The sequence below is a fragment of the Maniola hyperantus genome, chromosome 8 (genome assembly GCF_902806685.2).
Source record: "Maniola hyperantus chromosome 8, iAphHyp1.2, whole genome shotgun sequence".
NCBI classification, from domain to species: Eukaryota; Metazoa; Arthropoda; class Insecta; order Lepidoptera; family Nymphalidae; genus Maniola; species Maniola hyperantus.
In genome coordinates this window covers 7,616,810-7,639,266 of record NC_048543.1, presented here as the reverse complement: position 1 = coordinate 7,639,266, position 22,457 = coordinate 7,616,810, and the positions used below count along the sequence as shown (strand labels likewise).

At 34.5% G+C, this 22,457-nt stretch overlaps 2 protein-coding genes across 4 annotated transcripts in view; one reads left to right on the top strand and one right to left on the bottom strand.

The window, feature by feature from the left end:
• The window catches only part of LOC117984329 (uridine phosphorylase 1), a 29,135-nt gene extending 23,113 nt beyond the window's left edge, over nt 1–6,022 (top strand). For all 3 annotated transcript variants that reach the window (XM_034970958.2, XM_069500440.1, XM_034970956.2), the window contains 2 exons: nt 76–149; nt 999–6,022. In XM_034970958.2, the coding sequence (XP_034826849.1) occupies nt 76–149; nt 999–1,107 (183 nt within the window). In that variant the 3' untranslated portion in view covers nt 1,108–6,022. The remainder of the gene's footprint in view (nt 1–75; nt 150–998) is intronic.
• A 515-nt stretch (nt 6,023–6,537) lies between these two features.
• LOC117984328 (uncharacterized) lies at nt 6,538–22,456 on the bottom strand. Its single transcript, XM_034970955.2, has 2 exons — nt 22,126–22,456; nt 6,538–8,403 (listed from the first exon to the last, which is right to left on the bottom strand). Exons 1-2 carry the CDS (start codon nt 22,156–22,158, stop codon nt 7,006–7,008), a joined length of 1,431 nt encoding a protein of 476 aa, XP_034826846.1. The 5' UTR covers nt 22,159–22,456; the 3' UTR covers nt 6,538–7,005.
• Between the last annotated feature and the right edge of the window lies 1 nt (nt 22,457).

Genomic DNA, 22,457 nt, shown 5'->3' with positions numbered 1-22,457 from the left:
GGACACGGCGCTATCTATCGGTAATAGAATGCACTTACCAAAACACTATCTAACGTTAATGCTTTGTTTTTGTAGGTTTTAGCACCCAAAGAGGTCCTGGATGAGTGGCAACAACGTCCAACTAAGCTCGTCTGCCGGTATATTAAGAAGTCAGTATGTAGAATTTTAGTCAGTCTCTCTAAACCTTATTTCTTTTAAATATATTAAGACACAATAATTTTATACCCATATATAGATTTTGAAAAATATCCAAGTCGCAAGAGAAGAAAGAAGATTTGAATACTTACTACACCTACCTTTTTTTTATTGAAAATATGTATTACAATAAAACTTAAAACTTAACTTATCTGATTATTATACAAATCATGTCCGCGTGGAATGGTGCCAAGAATACTGGCTGCATTTCCGCGCTGGACAGCCAGGCAGATCCGTTGCGCAAAAAATGAGCTAGCCCTTCTGTCACCAGATGAGGCTATTAATCGCTGTGAAATGTCTCGTGTTTTTTTTTAGCACTAAGACTCCATAGCCCCAGGGTCTCCACGGCAAACGGAACAAAAATGTAACTCTCGATAAGGCAGCATGATCCTCTTGGGAGAGGGGATGAAAGTCAAAATGTATACCTACTTAGTTGTGATTCATTAACGCGTAGTCCGATTTCATTTATTCTTTTTTTGTTTAAAAAGGTGGTATAAGTCCCGCAAATTACTAATGACCGCCATTTTAGGGACGTCATCACTAGACTGAAGTTTCGAGCTGATGGAATATTTTTATTTTGGCTGACGTCAAATAACGTCATTTCGATGTTAATGAGACATGATTCCAGCGTAATAGTAATTTGCGGGACTTATACCAAGCAACGGAAAATCTAAATCTAAATCCACGCGGACGAAGTCGCGGGCATCATCTAGTAATAAATCATAAATATTTACTCGCTTTCCTTGCTAGTTTTAGATTTAACAAGGTTATGATCATAATTTTTTATTTTCTCTTGTTTATAGGTATTTGCAAATGAAAGGAAGATTGTCGTTGGATGGACACGGATCGATCTCCGTTAAGAGTCCGAGGAGATTTAAACTGGTGCAACAAGAATCGGAAACTTATGATTAAATAGGTACCTACTTTATCTCAAGATTGCACAATTGAACATCGTAAAACTATGAAAATCGAAACAAATGATTCGTATAAAATTCGATCCTAAACAAATTATACCTGCCTGTAAAAAAACTAATTTCTCAGTGTACCTACCTATTTATTTCTTGCAAGTTTTCATTTTTAAAGGAAAGCAATTATTATTTAATATGTCCATTCAAATCTAACCCCTATACAATTACTTACCTAGTTTGGAAAAACTACCACCGTACCAGTCTGGAGATAGATACTATACCTACATATAGACGTAACATACTTACCTACCTATTACAAAGAATTGACAGATATAAAATGTAGAATTTATTTTTGTTATCTCATGGTCATCTCTGTATTTTGTCACTATGTAACTATATTAGGTATAATATTATTATTTCAGCAAATATAGATATTAATTAATGCGCATCGACATTCTGATCTGAATTTTGGCACAAAATATTGTGTGTCACTACCAATTATTTAGGTACCTATTGTATTAATCGTTGAAATTATTAAAATAAAATGGTAATAACGAGTACCTTTTACCTTTAGCGTTGGTATTAATTTAGATACGATTACGATTAGGTACCTACGTAGGTAATACCTATTTACTTTTATTTTATTTAACTGTCGGCTACCTGTTTGCTCGTGGTAACTAATACCTAATCTGTGGTTTGGTTAGGTAGGTAGGTATGTACCTGCCTAGATAAAAATGATATCGAATTTAACATATCTGTTAAACAAAAGTTCTACTAGACAATTATTATTATAATATACAAGACCAAGCACTCATTAAATTATTTACAGTACGCGGCAGAAAACAATGAACATCGATCTTTAGAATGAGATTTTGGCTTTGTAGAGCTTTGTCTCCGTCACTCATACCTATGTGACGTTTTGTCGGTCTCAACGAGAGAGACACCGCTCTACAAAACCGCCATCTCTTTCTAAAGGTCAATGTACCTACATTATTTTACGCCGCGTATCTATACTGTACTTACTTTATTATATTAGTATCTACTATTTATATTTTCTCTATCCCAGTGTTTTTGTCGCCTCTAATAGGTATATTATAATTATATTAAGATTATATTAAAACTTTCATATATCTAGTAAAATAAGCTAACTTTACTTATTTACATTTATGTACCTAGCTACTTATTTAATTGTTGAATGTTAAGCTTTTGCTTGTTTTTATAATTGATATAAAGCGATAGCTTACTCTTATAGTACTTGGTTTAAAAAGGTTTATAACCTTCAAGGCAAGAGCCGCTAGAGATAATAGGAGCGAATCTTCTAGGCAAGCGCGCTCCAACCTAGACCTCAGTCCTTATCATTGCTCTGTTTCCTTGGTATGATTGTCGTCAACATCAAGCGCAAGCCTATCTCACAATACAAGAAAAATATGAAATATTGTAACATAACTATCGATCAATCCTCACCTGACTCACTCATTGACTCAACGCCCAGCCTTAACCCTCGGACCACGGACTTCGTCAGATCTTTAAAAACATAAAACCAATAATTTGACTATGTAATTTTTTTTTCAAAATCGGTTTAGTTTTCATGGAGTTTTGGAGGGACATCGACAGAAAATTTCATTCCCTATCCTGAATGAACCCCTCTTATTTTTTCGGAATAATATCCGTTTTAGCTCTCTATGGCAAGTATGTCAAGATGCGTTCAAATAGGTTCAAATCCATTCAGTAGTTTAAGCGTGAAGCATGCACGGACCGACAGACAGAAGACAGACGGACAAAAGTAAATAAAATATACTGTTTTGGGCTATAATATGTCGATAATAATGCTATATATAGTATATTCATATTAAATTTTCTTAATATATTTAATGTAAAGAAATCGTCACGTTACAGTTTGATTATAAGTAGATAAAATATAGATTATTCCATGACATAAAATTCAGATTGATTCATATATCATTTCAGGTAAAATGTATGTCTCCAAATTAATACCTACAGGTATTTTATGTATCTCTTTGGTTTTTACTTCTTACTAGATCCTATTATGAGTATAATTTATTACTAGCAGGTACCTACCTATTTATTTTTAAGTTGGTGTTAAATAATAATAATAATTGGCGATTCAGTATTGTGATAAAATTTAGGATTAATAAGGACCACCATCACAGACAACCTACTTTTTTGTTGGTGACTGTTTTATATTGTATCCCACCCGTGGATCTATTTATTATCAATGCTTGAATATTCATTTATTTGTAGGTGACTTTTATAAACGATAATAATTCTGGTTAGGGATCTTATTTTTATTAATAGAAAAATTATTACCTACCAACATCGACTAGTTTTATAAGAAATAGATAATCTATATAATTTTCCTAGTTTATTAATCTTACTGTACTATAATATGTGCTTATTACATTTTATTACGTCGTTAAATACATCCATTAGTTTTTTAAAGTGCTCTAAAGGTGATCGCATCAGAAAAGACTATCTGCAAGTAGAGGCGCACGTAATGAATTCACTTCAAAGAAAACAAGAAAGGTCACTTGAGTCTTCAACTTTGCCGTCATCAGCATTCGATGCGGTTGATTCGGCTGAATCTCTCACATAGGTACCTACATTCCCATTGAATATGCCTCCTGCGGTTCTGGCAGCTGTCTTGTACCACCTGTCCAGTATTTCGCGTTGTCCCTTTTATACATCGATGTACTTTCCTACCAATTAGATAGGCCCTTTGTAAAACCCGTGCTCATAAAATCTATTTAATTTGCTAAATTACGATAGATTTGGTCGACAGTCAGACGCACGTTTTGGTTGACAGGGTAGATTCCTCCTACCTCAATGGTTGACAGCAATCGAACGTAGGCACAGTCATAATATGGTATAAGGTACGCTCAGGTGTAGGTACCTATATAATCAGTCTTGAAGTATATGTGGCTTTTGCTTGACAGTAGATATAATGCCATCGTTGTGCATAGCGCCATGTAAAAATGTTTATAAAAACAAAAAAGAGACATATCACTAAAGAACTCAGGTACATTTTTGTGAACACATCACGCATTCATTACGAAATGAGTAGGCCTATCCATAAACTCCAATGATGTGACCATGTTAACAGGGAAAATAAAAATTCTTCACTCAGTAGGTAGCATAAAAATGAACATCGAAAATCGAAATTATAGAATCCGACTGAAAAGTTGGTCGTCTGATAGATTTAAAGTGCTTCCACGAGTGATGTGTATGTTGTTTGTGCACAATATGGATCGAGTACTAATCAATATCGGTTACTATGATTAGTATGTTGGCGGTCTTTTTGAACTGTTTTTGTTGTCGAAAGTAGTAGTAGAGTTTTGCTGTTTAATTCTAGTGAACGTTAAAGCTTATTAATAGCCCTGGTTACAGTAAATAACATTTTGCGTACCTAATGCGTACAAATTCAATCGCTGCTTGAAGGCACATCAGATAGGGGTATCCATTATATTTTACGGTACCTGTTACGTAGGAGGGAGAGAGCCTTAAAGTATAACAGTAAGAAAAATTTATTTCACAATTTATTTATTAATACGAGTATATTATGGCTTTCATATTAAGCCCTTAGGAAGCATTAACATCTTTCAAACTAAAACTTCGATTAAACAGTCCCTCCTCCCTCGAGTGACTCTGCAACAAGTATACTGAATGCAGGGCTGTAATACTGCTTATAAATTATAGTGTTTGAGTAATTGAATATTATAAGCTATGGACGTACATATATAATGTCTAAGTACAAGATAAGAAATGGATTAATTAAATTATTCTTGAATTGTAAACGTATCTAATTGTTACGAGTTACGATTACAAAGTACTAAAGTCTTTGTGACCTATATTTACGGCACCAATAATAGATAATAGTCATAAGTTATAAAGTAATTTTAGTTTTAAGTGTCTACAAACAAAAAATGTTAAACGCTTGATAGAGAAAAATATAGTTGAAAGTTTCAATCTGCACTTTTTATGGTTTTGGAATCAATTTTTTCTATTTCAATTTCAAGTTTAAAAGATAATATACCTAGTGTTATGACATGAATTAAGATTAATACTTATATTTACTGTTCAACTATATGCATGTTTTATATTTTCGATGTAATAAATGAGTCTATGCCAAAACTGTGTACAAATCTGATCATAAGTTTTTGTATGGGATGGAAAATATGTAGCAAAATCCAACCGATTCTAAAAGAAATATTAGGGTACTTACAAATTACGATACACCACAGAAGTTACATCGATGTACCTGATCGAACAGCCAATGACAATCGCTAATTTTCGCGCCATTCCCGTATTACTGACGCTATTCGCTCAATGGATCCCACATATCAATTATTTTGATAAAATGTTCTTAGATAAAATTTTACAACTTATTGGGTCTGCAATAATATAATATTATTTTCAACTATGATTTTGACTGAAGAACTAATAAATATGAAATCTCAATTCTTATGTGACCATCTTTCCGAATTTTGCTGATTCAACTTGTAGGTACCTACGAGTACGTATTGTATAATATAAAATATTATCAGCAAGGTATACCTACCTAAGTACCTATAGGTACCTACATTGTTTTAATCGTGTAAAAATTAATGTAGACTATTTTATTTACATAATTATTTATTAATTAATTAAAACAAAATCAGACATTTGAATAAACTAAGTATTAGATAATACCATTAAATTAAATTTAAAAAAAATGCGCTAGTAAACACTTACCTACTGTTTGCATAAAACTGGACATGTTGTTGTGTATGTTTTTATACAAAATAGGTGTCCGTTACATAATATTACAAATGAATATGATAGGTATTATTTATTGAACAGATGTTAGCCTTTGGGCCGCTTGTATGTGTTATATATTGAATAAAAGTGTTTGTTCCCTCATAGCCTGCTGTTTTTATATTAGAATACCGTAATAATACAAGCAACCCTTAGTACAGGTATATTAGTTTCATCATTCACGTCTTCACGCCACAATGACTGAACTGATTTGCCTGAAATTCGGAAAATATCTATATGTATTATGGCTTATAACATATTATCCCGACCCTGAATAACATATTATCTAGGCTACTTTTTATGCCGGAAAAATAAAGAGTTCCTACGGGATTTTTAAAAAACCTAAATCCGCGCGGACGAAGTCACGGTTATCATCTGGTGTTATTATATATTGGGACATCCCAACATAGCTACAATATCTGTAGTAAAAGTTCTAATTGCCACGAGGTACCATAAATATATACATTTGATGTACTTAGACATTACTGTCCTGCTGTGCTTTTATCGCAGTAGATTTTATTATTAAACGTTTAAAAATAATTTGTTTGGTCAGCTTCATCATAATCATCATCATCAGCCGTCAGTTTAGTTATTAAATATTAGGTATAAATAAAAATCCATATCAAAATACCAATTTATTAAAAATGCTTTCAAAATTACACCTAGTGGGTAAATTCACACGAAGTAGGTACCTACTTGGGTCGATTTATTTAACTTGTTATTTTATTTTATGTGAACGAACATTGCATTATCCCAATATGCAACAGATAAGGTTACACCAAACATGATTCCTTGGAAATTGGAATAAAAACACAGAATAGAAATAGGGAACTACCTATAATATACCTACGTTACAAATATGAAGAATGTGTTTTTAAACAAAAGATACGGTATAGTCATGTAGTTATTATTGTTTATTGTAACATGTAACAACATGAGGCATTGATCAGTCTTTTCCAGCAAGTGAATTGATGGAAAAAAGCGTTGAGAAAGAAAACTAAGTATATTATATAAATTAAATGAGCAAACTTTTGTCACCAAATAACTAACTTATTTGATAAAATAAGTGTAATTATTATTATTTATTTACCTATTTTAACTGCAGGAACTTCATAAGTGCGTCATGTATTAGACGAGGACTAGCATCGCTATCGGCTGTATACCTGACGCCTCTTAGTGCTCCATCTTCGTTGCGTACAACCCCATATTCTCCTACGATGAATCCATCTGAGGTTCTTTCCTCAACTCTATATTTCCTGAACTGTCGACCTTCGACAACGTAACCCACTTTACAATTCTCTTGTTTACAATTTTCAGGGTTAGCGGGCTGCTCACCATGAGTTCGTCCATCAGTCATAACACTAACTTTTTCATCCACCTCGTAATTTTTTTCAGGCTCGTGCCCTGAATGTTGTCTATTTGCAGGAAATGGAGGTGATGTAGTTGGTGGTGTACTAATCACTGTACTGCTATAGCCTGAGTTAGGGGGTTTTCGTGGCCATGGAGCTCCGTCTGACTGTGTATTTTCATTGAGATGCAAAGAAGCGGGTTGGCTATAAAATTTGGCGGGTTCGCTATATATTTTTGCAGGTTCGCTATAAACTTTAGCTGGTTCACTGTATACTTTAGCTGGCTCACTATAAATTTTTGCTGGTTCACTGTAAATTTTTGCTGGTTCACTATATATTTGCGCTGGCTGGCCGTAAACCTTAGAAGGTTGATTATAAAATTCCTGTGATTCTGCTACTGATTGTGTGGGATGTATGTATGCCGAAACGTGATCATTATAATTATTTACTTTTGGTGTATCATGAACTACGTTAAAATTTACGCTTGATAAGTGTGAGTTTCTCTGTGGTGGGTCCTGAATATAACTTTTTGAACTATAAGACAGCGGCACTGATCTTGCCAATGGTACATCGTCTAGCGTATCTTGTCTTAAAACTGACTGTACAGATGACTCCGCCACAGAATCGTTAGTCTGATTGGAATCAGGCAGGTCATCTTCCGAATTAAAAGAATGTAGCCTTTCATAATTATTCAGACCCCTTATTCCCTTTTTCGCTTGTAATTGCTTAATAAACTCAATGTTAGCACCAACAAGGTTCGGCGGTAATTCTGTTTTACTTTCAACATCTCCCAAAGTTGTAGCTGTAACAGTAGATATGGTGTCGGAGATGGTTGTAGAATCAATAGGTTGAGTTTCTTCTATAGCAGGGGTAGCTATATGAAATTCAGATTCAATGGGGTCTATGTTTCTATCAGAGGCTTGGTGAGGTGACTTAGCTTTCGATCTGCCAACTGCGATAGATGAAGTAATTCTTACAGATATGATTTGTTCGTCATGGTTCGAACTTTCGTCGGGCTTTGGTATATTTTGAGCATTCGTTTGCTGTTGGTACACATTGGCAGGATTGGTTTCAACGTTCGTGTGGTGACTCACTGGGCTGTGTACCGGTAGTGACGTCACCAGCACATACGGCAAGATCTGAAAAAGGAAAACTTTACTTCAATATTATATTCTTTATATTTCTATTAAATCAATGACATAAAAATATAAAATACCTAAATTGGTGGCTAAAATAAAAAAACAAAAATGAGTTTGCATAATTCACTGTTCAGTGATCTCTATTTATGTATTGTTTCCGTCTCTTGATACCTATCTTTTTGAACAGTTTTATGTACAGAGATATAAATGGCGATTTGAAATAGTATTATCTGTTTTTAAGATTTTCTATCATATAGTTAGGTAGGTACATAGCTATAAGCGAAAGTAAAATATAACATGACGTGGTTCCATAATGTACCTACCGAGTGGAAGTACTACGTATAAGTTCTTGCAAGTCAGAAACAAAATTGATCTCCGTCGAAGACTTGTATCACCTACTTCCTAGTCTGTTGCCTTGAGCCACTTGAAAAACACGAAAGATGCTAGTAACATATAACTTTCGGGGAAAAGTCATGATTTATGAATGACCACTAATTTTAGTAATAAAATTGCATCTTTACTAAAATATAATACTTATACTTAATTCTGTAAGTTAATTTAAAAACCTAACCTTCACTTTTTTATCCGAAACTGAGGACTGGTTTTTGTTACAGAGAAAAAGTAGGTATATTTTCGCATAATAAAAAGTTTTTTAATGCAGTAGGTAGCCGTAGCCTTTGAAACTTGAAACTGACATATTAGAAAATTTATATCTATTTTCATAGCTAGGTATAGGTAGTAGGTACCTACCTACCTACATCATTTTTTAAAGTATCCATGAATATAGTATTTATAGCTTTATCTATCTACAAGATGTATTGGAATTCATCTTAAAGTTCAAGCCTGTGGAACGAAGCGCTAATAACCAGAGCGGAAATGGTTGAATGCCGTAGTAACGGCGGCGGGCGGCGGCGGCGGCGCCTGTCAGTGACCGCCGCGGCCTTGTGAAGTCAAATGTGCTGTCTACTCACACACTATTCTATCTCTTTATAGCGAAGTATTCATCAGCAATAAAACTTGCAAAAGTCGGCTTTATAAAGCGAGTTATATGCACAATACTTGCAGTACGCACTCGCGTTCTTCTCGGTAAGAAAGGCTATCCGCGAACCAGTGGTAGATGCATTTGACGATTCAATAGGACCAACTAGTAAAAGTTTTAAATTGAATAAAAACTATTTTGATTTTTGCTGCAAGTCAATGCAAGTATTGTTGCTAATGGACGCTTCTGGACGCTACGCCCTATATGATTGGGCCGATGTGTATTGGGGCCACATATACACATAGACCAATGGTTCCGTGAATGTCAGCTGAGGGGTAAATTCTGCTTGCTAATTGCTTTAAGATCCTTCGATTTATATGAAGACCCACAAAACTTGGCCACGAGTGGCACATATTATATATTAAGTAGACACCAAACGGCCATGTGCATGTTTATCCAATGTATTAGCTAAGAGTCAACTGTTTTCTAATCTTCTACGCTTGTGCACTAGTGCAGTGCACCAATTCGAGTGGAAAATACGGGTTGAGTTTTTTTTACTAAATTCGAATGTCATTTCGTCTGATTCGAAGCCAAGAAAATGCAGTTGTGTGGTAGGTAGCTATCCACTTCAGTCTCAGATTACTACTATTAAATTATACAGGTATTTCTAACCGCAATTTCTCGGATTCACCATACTGTAACTGAGGAGATATAGCATATAGCGTTCAATCATAATAATTGATATTATAAAATAAAACGAAGAGTATAGAGGATAAAGTTCCTGGTGAAATAATATTGTAAACGCCGAGCATAGACTTTGTTATTGAATTCCAAGTCCCAACTCTTCAATCCTAATGCTGCAAGGTACTGAACTCCTAAGCAATATGGACGAAAAGTTTTGCCGGAGAATTGATATTTAGGTACATACCAAGCAATGACTATATTTACACTAAAAAGCTCAAAAAAAGATATACTTAAAAAACCGACTTCCAAAACCGCTACAAAGTAAAAAATAATTTTTTATTTCTACACGAGCATAATAAAAGAAACTAGAAAAGCGTGAAGCTTGCCAGACCTCAACATACATAGGTACACGTGTAAAAACAAAAAATATTTTTACTTTTTTGTGGTTTTGGAAGTCGCTTTTTTTAATTTATAGGATTTTTTGGCGCTGACTTCAAAAACTATACAACTATAAACAATATGTTTTGATTTTTTGTTTATTGGTTTAGGAGTAAATTATTTATTGGTTTGAAAGTAATTTAAAAGTTATTACTTTAAACTTCTCAGTGATTTTGAAGTCGGTTCACTGTTTAAATGAGTTTAAATATTGCGTAGAACTGTAGTACAATGTAATTAGTCATACACGCACAACGTGACATAGTGATCGTAAATGCCAAATTGGAATCAAAAAACTCTACATTGGAATTCCGAGGCAAAAGCGTGGGCGCCTCTTTATCAGCAGGTAATAGGGTATAATTATTTATTACGTATATCAACAATTTATTAACAGCGAAGATAATAAAAAGAGTCTTAATTTATACAATTTAAAAGGATAAACTGACATACAGTTTAAACCACTTAAATATTAGCTGCCGCTGGATCTAGAAACTTCAGGGCTTCAGGTTTTGCATGTGGGTACGTCTATACTGCTATTCAGAGAGTAAGTAGGTAAAGGTAGGTACGTACGTACATGTGTTAATTTTAATAAATAATTATAATATATTTAATTTTTTTATATAATTTTTACAATATACAAAACCATTTTTGTACCATTTTAAACAATAAATGCTCAATCTCATTGGAAACTTTTTTGGTCTGTTCTACCTATTTTTAATTATCGATTGTAACCTTTGATACTGTTTGTTTTCGAAATCAAAATAGAATATTAAATACCTGGGACATACGGTCTGCAGACCTTTATAGTAAGACTAGCTTATGCAGGCGACTTCGTCCGCATATACTACACAAATTTTGAACCCCTATTTTACCCCCTTAGTGGTTGAATTTTCAAAAATCCTTTCTTAGCGGATGTCTACGTCATAATAGCTATCTGCATCAGCCTGATCCGCCCAGTAGTTTGAGCTGTGCGTTGATAGATCAATCAGTCAGTCAAACCTTTTCGTTTTATATATTTAGATGGTATGCCTCCTAATTGTATCGAGAGTTGACAGTTTCAGTGTCAAGATTGCAATTAGGTAGATACTTCTTTCATTGACTATAGGCTAAAATATACAGTTGTAGCACAGTTTTACCGAAACTATAATTGTAGCAAGAATAACAAAATATCTGATAAGTATTTTTTATTAATTGTGCAAACATTTAGGCTTATAATTTAATTTTAATTATATGACCAATTAAGTAGGTAGTTGGTTTTATTTAAACAATTTAACTAGTTATAAATTATGATCATTATGATGACCGCTATGTTTTTGGGTATTTTAAAGTAATCAGTGAAACCAACAGCTAATTAACTAAGTACCATAGTTTACCACTAGGAAAGCACTTTAAAGTAAGGACAAAATATATGGGTCATCTTTTTGAACACTAAATCAACCATAACATCTTCCAAAGTATGGAAGTTAGTGAACCCCACTTAAATTTAAAAAAAACAAACGAGATTTGAACGTCACATTACCTACATTTCAGACTATTTTTGTCTAAACTTATTTTTTTTATAGCACAATGCTAAAATTTACAGTTAACTACTGAATTATTAATGTAGTGACTGTGGTTTGTCCTTGATAAACGTACTACTTGTAAGTAGGTAATTACTAATTACTGATAGGTACTTAACTATCACTTATCAAAACTCGCAGTTCCGCTAGAATTAGTTCGTGAGCCTTTAAAATTATAATAAGTAGGTAGGTGCTAATGCTTTACATACACAATGATTATTTTGTAGGCTTTTAGTCGACTGATTCAATTTTTCTTAAAACTAAGAGAGTCTTGTGCAAAGTGTGAGCACGTACGACAGTCATAATCATCTTCATCATCATCTTCACATTTAACCCATCGCCGTGCCGGCTCACTACTGAGCAAGGGTCTCTTCTCAAGGTGATAGATATGTGTGGTGATATGGGTTGGTATATACATACATATAAGACATTAGTCTACCACGCTGATCAAGTGCGGGTTGGCAGACTTTATACAGCTTTAAGAATTAATTCTTAGGCATGCAGGTTTCCTCGCGATGTTTTCCTTTATCGTTAAAGCAAGTGATACTTAATTGCTTAATATACGCACATAGTCCGGTGCGTGCCCGGGATTGGACTCCAGGCCACCGGACTAAGAGGCCGCGGTCTTAACAACTAGGCTATCACGACTTTCATTGCGTACGGCAATAGCGCAATTTAATGGGTCCGATTTAACCTACGACTTCTATAAGAATAAAGTGACCGCGCCAGGTCTCTGCCGTTGGCTAGGCACATTTATGAAAATCATGAGGACTGAAACATGACACTGCAACTTTAAATATAGGTACATAACTATATAGCACAAGTCGTGAGGTGAGTAGGAAGATTGCAAAATAATATGTCGCAGTTGATTAGAATATTACCATGGAGTCGCTTCAAAGTCGTGACGGTGACGTATTTGTGATTGCTATGTAAGTATGTACCAAGAAATTTACAGTAGTATTAAATAAATAAATAAAGCCTTTGTTGCTGAATTTACATTTAATAATTAATCCAAATCTCGGACTTTAGTTCTTTTGCGATCAGCGCGTCTTCTGACGCATTGGCCTCCTCCAGGGTTTTCCATATGAGTCTGTTTTGTGCTTCTCTTGTCCATAGTGACCCAGCTGTCTGCTTTATATCGTCAGCCCAGCCAGCGCGTCCTTTATCTACCTCATGGTCTACCCCTTTTCCGCTTTGAACCATCCCTAACGTCCCATTATCTCATAACTTTCGTGATTCGTGATTTCGTTGCCTGGAAGAGATCGCTTTAGCGATAAGGCCGCCTTTGCATGCTACAGCTATTAGATTAAGATCCTGTATTGTGTTTTTTCAATGTTTACTTTGTGTTGTGTGCAATAAAGTGTAAATAAATAAATAAATAAATAAACTTTGGTCCACTTCTTTGACTTCTCTCGAAGCATGTGTCCAGTCCATCTCCATTTAAGTATTTTGGTGTGGATGACTGTACATCTTCGAGTTTGGAGATTCGTCTTAGATTTTTGCATCTCTTCCTGTCCTTTCTAGTGAAGCTCAACATACTGCGTTCCATACCTCTTTGGCAAGTCCTAATTTTTTGAAGGGTTTTCTGGGTCTGCGCCCATGTAAGTCAGGGTAGGAAGAATGCATAGGTTAAAGAGTTTTCTTTTTTAAGACAATATAAGTAGTCAATATTAGGTAGGTATTGCGGATTCTTTTTCTGTTGCTTTTTTATAGAAGTCTATGACTAATGATGATAGTTTTAATTTAAGCTCATTTGCATATCTAAAACAATAGACTTCAGAGTAATGCAAGGTAAGGATTTTTTTCTTAGAATAATAATACCTACTGGAATTTTTTCAATCGTATTCCAAAAACAAAGCTGTTAGGTATAGTACGCTACAAGTCGAGATGGCAATCGGGCTATGAGGTGGGGAGACACCCCACACATCCGCACGTCACCCGCGCTACCCCGCACCGGAGTGTGAGGGCTGAGTGGGTGTGCGTGGCTCCCTACCCCGATTGCTATCTCCACCTGTTGCGTACTATGCTGAGATGAGCTTATGAATACAAATAAAGTACTTGGATTGGTTGATGATTCATAAATCCATACTTCCATACTATAATATTATAAATGCTAGTGTGTTTGTTTGTCTGCCTGTCTGCCTGCTAGCATTTTACAGCCCATCCGTTCAAACAGTTTTGACGAAATTTGGTACAGAGATAGTTTGGGTCCCGCAAAATGATATAGGTTCCGGAAAATCAAAGAGTTCCCGCACAGGATTTTTAGAAAACCTAAATCCACATTGGTGATGTTGCAGGCATCACCTACTTGTTACAAAGCTTGCATCGTGGAGATGACATAGATTACTTTTATCCAGGAAAATCAAAGAGATCCCATGAAATTTTTAAAAAATAAATTAAAACAGACGACTAAGGCATCATATAGTTCTTACTACGAGTAGGTACGTTGATGCTAGTGTAATGTCCTTGAGAGTGCTAAGAAGTTAAAAATGTATTTATATTAGAAACACGAGGTACTCGGTTGCATCAGTATTTAAACTGTGTAAGGGTAATTAAATATTAATGAAATTTAACCTAGAACAATTATTTTGTCGATCATACAACTTGATCGCTCACGTAACGTTCACGTGATAACATATCCTGTTGACGTGCAGCACAAAAATAGGTATAGGGCTGAAATTTGGCACGCAGATAGCTATTATAACGAAGGCCTCCGATAAGAAAGGATTTTTGAAAATTTATCCCCTGAGGGGGTGAAATAGGGGTTTGAAATTCGTGTAGTCTACGCGGACGAAGTCGCGAGCATAAGCTAGTTTATTTATAAAACACAAAATATGTTTCTACCTATGTTCGTAATAGACTAACTATTTCATTAGAATGACAAAAATGCAAAGATAGTCCTAGACAAAAAAAACAATGTATTAGGCACATTATTTTTTAGCGTAGCACACGTCGTATCCGCTTGTGTTTACATTACGTCATTTATATTTTTGCGATGGTCTACGAATTTGTCGTAGACAACCTATCTACGGCTGCATACATTAGACTTTAACGGGGTCGTGGATGTACGACATAAGACATTCTATATTTTGTAGCAATGTATAGCATGCATGAAATTTAAAATAACTAGTGTTGGAAATTAATCCATACTAATATTATAAATGCGAAAGTATGTCTGTCTGTCTGTCCGTCTGTCTGCTAGATTTTCACGGCCCATCCGTTCAACCGATTTTGACGAAATTTGGTACAGCGGTAGCTTGCATCCCGGGGAAGGACATAGGTTACTTTTATCCCGGAATATCAATGGGGTCCTACGAGATTTTTAAGACCCTAACTCCACGCAGACGAAGTCGCAGTCTAGTTAATTATATACTCTTATAGCACACGAGTAAATATATCTACTCAGTACTCATGTGCTAGTAGTGTCTGATTGATAAATATATTTAAAAAAAATATTAAGTATTACAGATTGTTAAAGTGAAACTTTGTTAATAAATTTTATGACTACTATTTTAGTATCGGTTTTCAGTTGAAATCAACAGAAATTACTTATTTTGATAAAAGTGTCAACTATGTACTCGTGAGACTGTACGTAAGTGCAATATAAACTTATTCCAATAACCAACCAATAACTGACAACTATTAAAATTGACATATTATACAAATAGGTACCTACACTGGAAATGTGCCATACAAAACAAATATTTCTTACGCCGATTGGAATCGCCCCACCCAGTGTACTAGGAATTAAAATTGACACATTGTGTCAAGTGGTCTTCGGTTGACACTATGTTGTCTTATCATTAACATTTAAGTACTTAGTTGCGAGTAAGCTCACATGAAACCCACTGTTCCTACCAGCACTAAAATAGCGATAATCAAGTCGTTTCAAAAACAGGTTGGCGAGAGCAAGTCCAGCGTACTTGTATTAGTAGAGGTCAGTGCTAGCTACAATACTAGACTAGATATTATGATTGTCACGACCACAGGTGTGACAAGTTGAGTACGACTGTTTAATTGGCTTACGTTATAATACGCACACGCACTCGCCGGCCTTCGGAAAGCTTTTATCAAATGGAATGTCCTTAGCAATAATTTAATATACAACGAGATAAGAATAAAATACTCTAGCCTTTCAGGATTTTGTAAAGTAATACTAATAAACTATGACTAAATAAACTTATTTAGCAATAGTTTATTGCAACTGCTAAAACGCATAAGAATGATGATGTACTTAATATTCAAACCTTTGCAACTTAACATGAATTCACTAAACCACCACTTTTTTGCACATTATTATGAAGAAAAGTGATGTGAAGAAAGGAATAAATCAAATAGAATTATTATAAATATTCATTTTATAATAAGTAAGAAATAATAACAGATTATTGAAATAAATAGGTACCTAATGGGTACCTAGTATTATAGGTCTAGCAACTTGTAAATTATTAATATCATGTTAGACTTGACAAGGTACAACGCAAGTGCAACCTTATACCTAAACCAGATCAAATTGAGCAATCGGGATAGATTTGACGTGGAACATTGCTGGTTATATTTAATAAAATATGTACCACTTACATAATATTTTAAATAGGTAATAATAATTAGCTCTGTAGGCACTTATTTTGTATAAATATTCGTATAGCCTAATCGGGGAAGGGGGGGGGGGTTTCGATTCCGGACACGCACCTTTTCGGACGCAACTTTTCGAACGCACATAGCGTTTCAGTTTTAAGTAATTTAATATCACTTGCTTTAGCGGTGAAGGAAAACGGCGTGAGGAAACCTGCATACATGAGTCTCAATAATGTTCTCAAAGGTGTGTGAAGTCTGCCAATCCGCATTTGGTCAGCGTGGTAGACTATGGCCATACACGTGTCTCCTCTTACTCTGAGAGGACCCGTTCTCTGTAGTGAGCCGGCGATGAGTTGCTCATGATGATGATGATGATTCGTATAGCACGATTTCTGAGACCTATGCACTAGGTATAGTAATAAAATTCCGCAGATAAAATTATTACATAAGTTACATTTGATTGGTCTAGGTTTTTACATTTGTGTTTATATCTATTTGATTATCTGGACAGACGTTATTTCTTTAAGTACATAATTATATTACCCAATTTTGAACATTTTTATAACATAGAGGTCAAAACCATTTGAGAAGTTTAAAGAAGGCTAAAACCTTGATATAATATTATCTCACGTACCTGCTACAAGAAAAATATTTGTAGGTAGTTAGTTACTTATTTTCACTTATATTTAAAAAAATAATGAGAACTTCTAAAATATTGTACAATCATAAGGTAACATAATATTTTAGTGGTAGACTAGCTTATGCTCGCGACTTTGTCCGCGTGGACTACACAAATTTCAAACCTCTATTGCACCCCCTTAGAGGTTGAATTTTCAAAAATCCTTTCTTAGCGAATGCCTACGTCATAAGAGCTATCTGCATTTTGCATGCCTAATTTCAGCCTGATATGATCTGTCGAGTAGTTTGAACTGTGTGTTGATAGATAAGTCTTTCTTTTATATATTTAGATAAGTATATTATAATTTTTTGTATTTTACTTACGGTCTATAATTTTTTGAGATTTTTTATTATTTTCCAAACAGCCTATAGTAAATATAAATTAAGAGGAAAAAGTTCGTATGTAGGTGGTAATCTTCGATAGTAATGATCCTATACTTAAAATTCTTTCACTGATAAATAGTTACATTATCCCCGAGTATAAATTAAATCACGCGGACAAATTTAAGGGAAAAAGCTATTAAATAAATAAATTCATAACAAAATAATATTTATATGACTTTCACCGTCATGTGGAGTATTGAAGTTACCATTGATGTCAGGGGTCATCGGAAGTTACTAAACTTTAGGTAAACACTTTACCATTAAACGGTAATTACAGATCATTACAATAGACAGCAAGCCTGGCAAAATGAAGAAAAAAGAAAATCTTTATTAAATGCCTTAAAACTAAGGAACGGTAACAAAGTGAAATAGTTGAATAGTTAATACTGTGTTGCAGTTCTAAGTACCTCGTACACTTTATTTAGGGTTAGACTTGCAATTCGCTGGTTTATACAACTAAGTAAGTAGGTAAGTACATTGTTTTTATTAACTTTATATGGTTCGTCGGATCGTGCAGCGTGAGGCGGAAAACCAGTTCTGGTTTACCAGATCGTGAAGTATTTTAAGCTCGAAGATTGCAAATAAATTGTAGACGATGGTGAACTTGAAACCACAAAGCAAAGTTTACCTACCTACTTGCTTGTTTTCTGTGAAGTGTCATGGCTTTTGCTACAATCCACAGTGGTGTATTCTGAGAGCCAAAGAACTTTTTTATTTAAGCAGGTAGGTACCTACTTGGCAAAACCCGCCATTTTTGAAGCACGCTCGTTGGTGTCAAAAGATGCGTAAGGCTGCATCAATATGTATGATAGGATGTCATCGGAGGCTGTACAGGTCTATTGATGGGGTCATAGAGTATACATGGGGTAGATGACGACTTTTCAAAGTTACTTTTTTAATAAACGTCAAAACAAGAGTATAGGACCTATGTACTATCTACTATTTAAAAGTTAATAAGTATATCAAATTACCACTCAGCATTTCTTCCATTTTTTTACTTGCGTCTTAAATACGTATAATATATAACTATTATTATTATTATACCCTTTATTATTACACACATTTATTTATGTCTATAGTTTGTTATTATTTATATGTATTATTTGATTTAATGTTAAGTAACTATATATATATATATATATATATTTTAATAATATATATATATATATACATATATATTGTATTTATTATTAATATTATATATTAAGTTTATTTATTTATTAAGGACCTATCTATGAGTGTAGGCCGTTAGTTACATATTGCTATATTAATATAAATTTTATATTAGCAGTCCCAAATCGTAAGTTAAAAACGTATTTATGAGATTGGTCTTATTACAATTACAAGCATTTCATTAAATAAAAATTAAAAAAAAATATTTGCACATACCTAGCTAATTGAGGTCGGTACACAAAAACACAAGGAAGTGATATACCTAGACCAGTTTCGCCCTCAAGTAGATTAAAATTCGTCGGTCGATCTTGTCGCATTTAAAGATCACAGTGACATTTATTATTTCAGTGTAATTGTAGGACATGTGAGTATTTTTATTTTATATACATTCCATTAATCCACATGAATATGTATTTTAAACAAAAAAGGAATATCTGATGCTGGTGTGAATGTACGAGTAATAATAATTTAGTGACGTCATGCAAAAAGCTCGAACCAATTTTTTTTATGTATTTAAAATTCTACACCTCATATTATTTTTCTTATCGACTAGCAAAGATATTATAAAACTCCAGATAAAAAAAATAGGCAAAGTCGAATTTTTTATAAATGAAATGTAGGCTTTGGACTAGGAATTTAGGCACTTTTAGATAGCCCTGAAAACTCGTTAGGCAAAAGCCGAAGTTTTGGCATCGGATTAAGCGCTCTGGGCGACGCACAACAGACGGAAACGTTTAAGTGCGGAAACCAGCCCAGAGTGAAGAAAGAAGCGCTCTGGGCATTCCTACGGGGATTGCCTAGGCCGATCGCGATGTGCCGGCATGTCGACTTTGGAGTAAGTAAGTAGGTATAACATAGGTAGGTACGTGTGGGTCTGTTTACCTTGATAGCGAATAACAAACACAAAATTAGAAATTCTCAATCAGCAATCTTTTCAATCATTTCATCAAGATCAATTCATAAGAAGTTCTTTTAAATAGTTTGAGCGTTTATTATTTCTTATTATCAGAGGCTTATTTTAGGTGAAGGACTTCATACCACGACTCAGCGAACCGAATCGGAATGTCTGTTACTGTCTGGAATATAAGATCGTTTATAAAATTCTATCTATATATTTTAATGTAGATAACGGGTACATACCAAGATTAATTTGATACACACTCAAATGGACAACGAAAATGTATATAGGTAAACTATGCTGGTGTATGTAAATTAGTAAGAGCTTGTATTGGCTTAATTATATTACTTAGATACTAGCGGATAGTGGATACTCGGCGTGTGATACTACGCTGGTTTCAAAGTCTATACCGAATACAGGTAGAAACATTTTTTGTGTTTTATACCAATACTAGCTGATGCCTGCGACTTCGTTCGCGTGTATTTACATTTTTCAAAATCCCACGGAAACTCTTTGATTTTGCGGGATAAAAAGTAGCATATGTGTAAATTTCATCCATATCCGTTCAGCCGTTTTTGCATGATTGAGTAACAAACATCTAAACATCCACACTTTCACATTTATAATATTAGTAGAATTATTAAAAAAACATTATGTTAGTATTAAGCTATTGAATCTAGCATCACTGGATTTTTTATCTCTTGAATGCTATTGAAAAACTTTTGTTGACTAGTTAAAAGCATGGGGAAATAGATTAAATGCATGCAGACTGGATTCCTTACACGCTCGAGTTTACCGTCATGCTAGTTCAGGGTCAGGGTCTGTAGTCGTTTGCTATGCAGTTACTTGACTATCATGCTTAGCGATCTACATTTAATGGCTACATTCAAGTGCACCTACAATCAACCCAGTATTATGGAAAGGATAATAATTTATATTAATGAAATTATAAGATTTACATCGACGGTCAGCGGGTTTGTAAACGAATAGATGGATGATACTTATTATGGTTTTTATGCTTTAAAACATCTTTGATTTTAATTCAGTCATTACTTTTAAGATTATAAACTACTTATAAGCTAATCAAAAAAGACTGGAACTTAAATCACCTAATAGAAAGCGAATTTCTAAGACAGAATATTTACCTAGTTACGAGTAGGTAGAAGCGAACTATTCACAAATACCTTGAGGGGTGTTACAAAATTTTAAGTTTTATTATGGAAACTTTAATTAATAAATAGATCTTTATCATCATGATCAACCCATGGCCGGCTCACTACAGAGCACGGGTCTCCTCTCAGACTGAGAAGGGTATTTTGGCCATAGTCTACCACACTGGCCATGTGCGGATTGGTAGACTTCACACACCTTTGAGAACATTATGGAGAACTCTCAGGCATGCAGGTTTCCTCATGATGTTTTCCTTCACCGGTAAAGCAAGTGATATTTAATTTATTAAAACGCACATAACTCCGAAAAGTTAGAGGTGCGTGCCCGGGATCGAACCCCCGACCTCCGATTAGAAGGCGGACGTCCTAACCACTAGGCTATCACAGCTTATATTATATATAAGTAGATATAAGTAGATAGGTAGGTATAATAATATGACTTACCTACTTAAACGGACGATCCTAATGTTTAGTAACGTTTGTACGAGGCTACAGAGTTTGTTATCTGAATAGGTTAATGCTTACTTAATATTCTTTTAGTTAATACGAAAAAATGCCGACTTTGGATTTAGGTATTTTAAAACCGCGAGGGAACTTTTTGGTTTTCTGGGGTAAAAAAGGAGCCTGATCGTCTCTGGCATGCTAGGTAAACTAGATCTAGCTTGCCTTTGTATCCCAGAGACGAACATAGGCTAAGTGAAAGTCTGTCATGCAGATGGGCCATGAAAAGGTAACAGACAGAATGGAACGCAGACAGACAGGCACTTTCGTATTTATAATATTACTAAGGATTTCATAATATTATTTCTTTTTCTTTGGTGCTTAGTTACCTACCAAAAATAACTAGAACAAATCATGCCATATTGCACAGTGGACGTTTGAAATCAGTTCTGACATTGAAGGTCGAAATAAGGCTGTCAAGTCGTGGGCGTAGTGCCTAGACCTCTGCAGTACCTACTACCAGAGTGAACTAGTCCTACGGAAAGGCAATGGAAACATTTTAATTACCCCTATTAACAGTCTGATCTAGTAAATCAACATAGAGATAGGTATTTTTGTTTCGTAACAATGTTTTATGTAGGCCTTAATTGGAAACACTGAACAATAGATTAACTTAAGAAAAAGGTAGGTAATTCCACGTTAAACATTAGCTTTATTCAATACATTAACACAAAGTGTTCATACCAAAAAAAATATCCATATAAAATCGATCCTCATCTCGTTACAGAACAACGGCTTCCACACATAAACAGCTGATCGATATTACTGTATCGATAAGGACATGTCCACTTTTATTGGAATATTTATCAAAAACATCATTTCGGATTTATTTTCGTTTAATGTTTATGCTTTGGTTCCCATTTTAGTTCACGAATTTAGGCGGCATTTAGCGGTACTGAACAAACACTGTGTAAAACTAAGCGAGGCTTCTATTTCTGTTCGATCTTCGAATCGGAAAAAGCGGTTCACTTCTAGTACACGTGTGGCCTGCGCGCGCGCCGCGATTAACTACACTA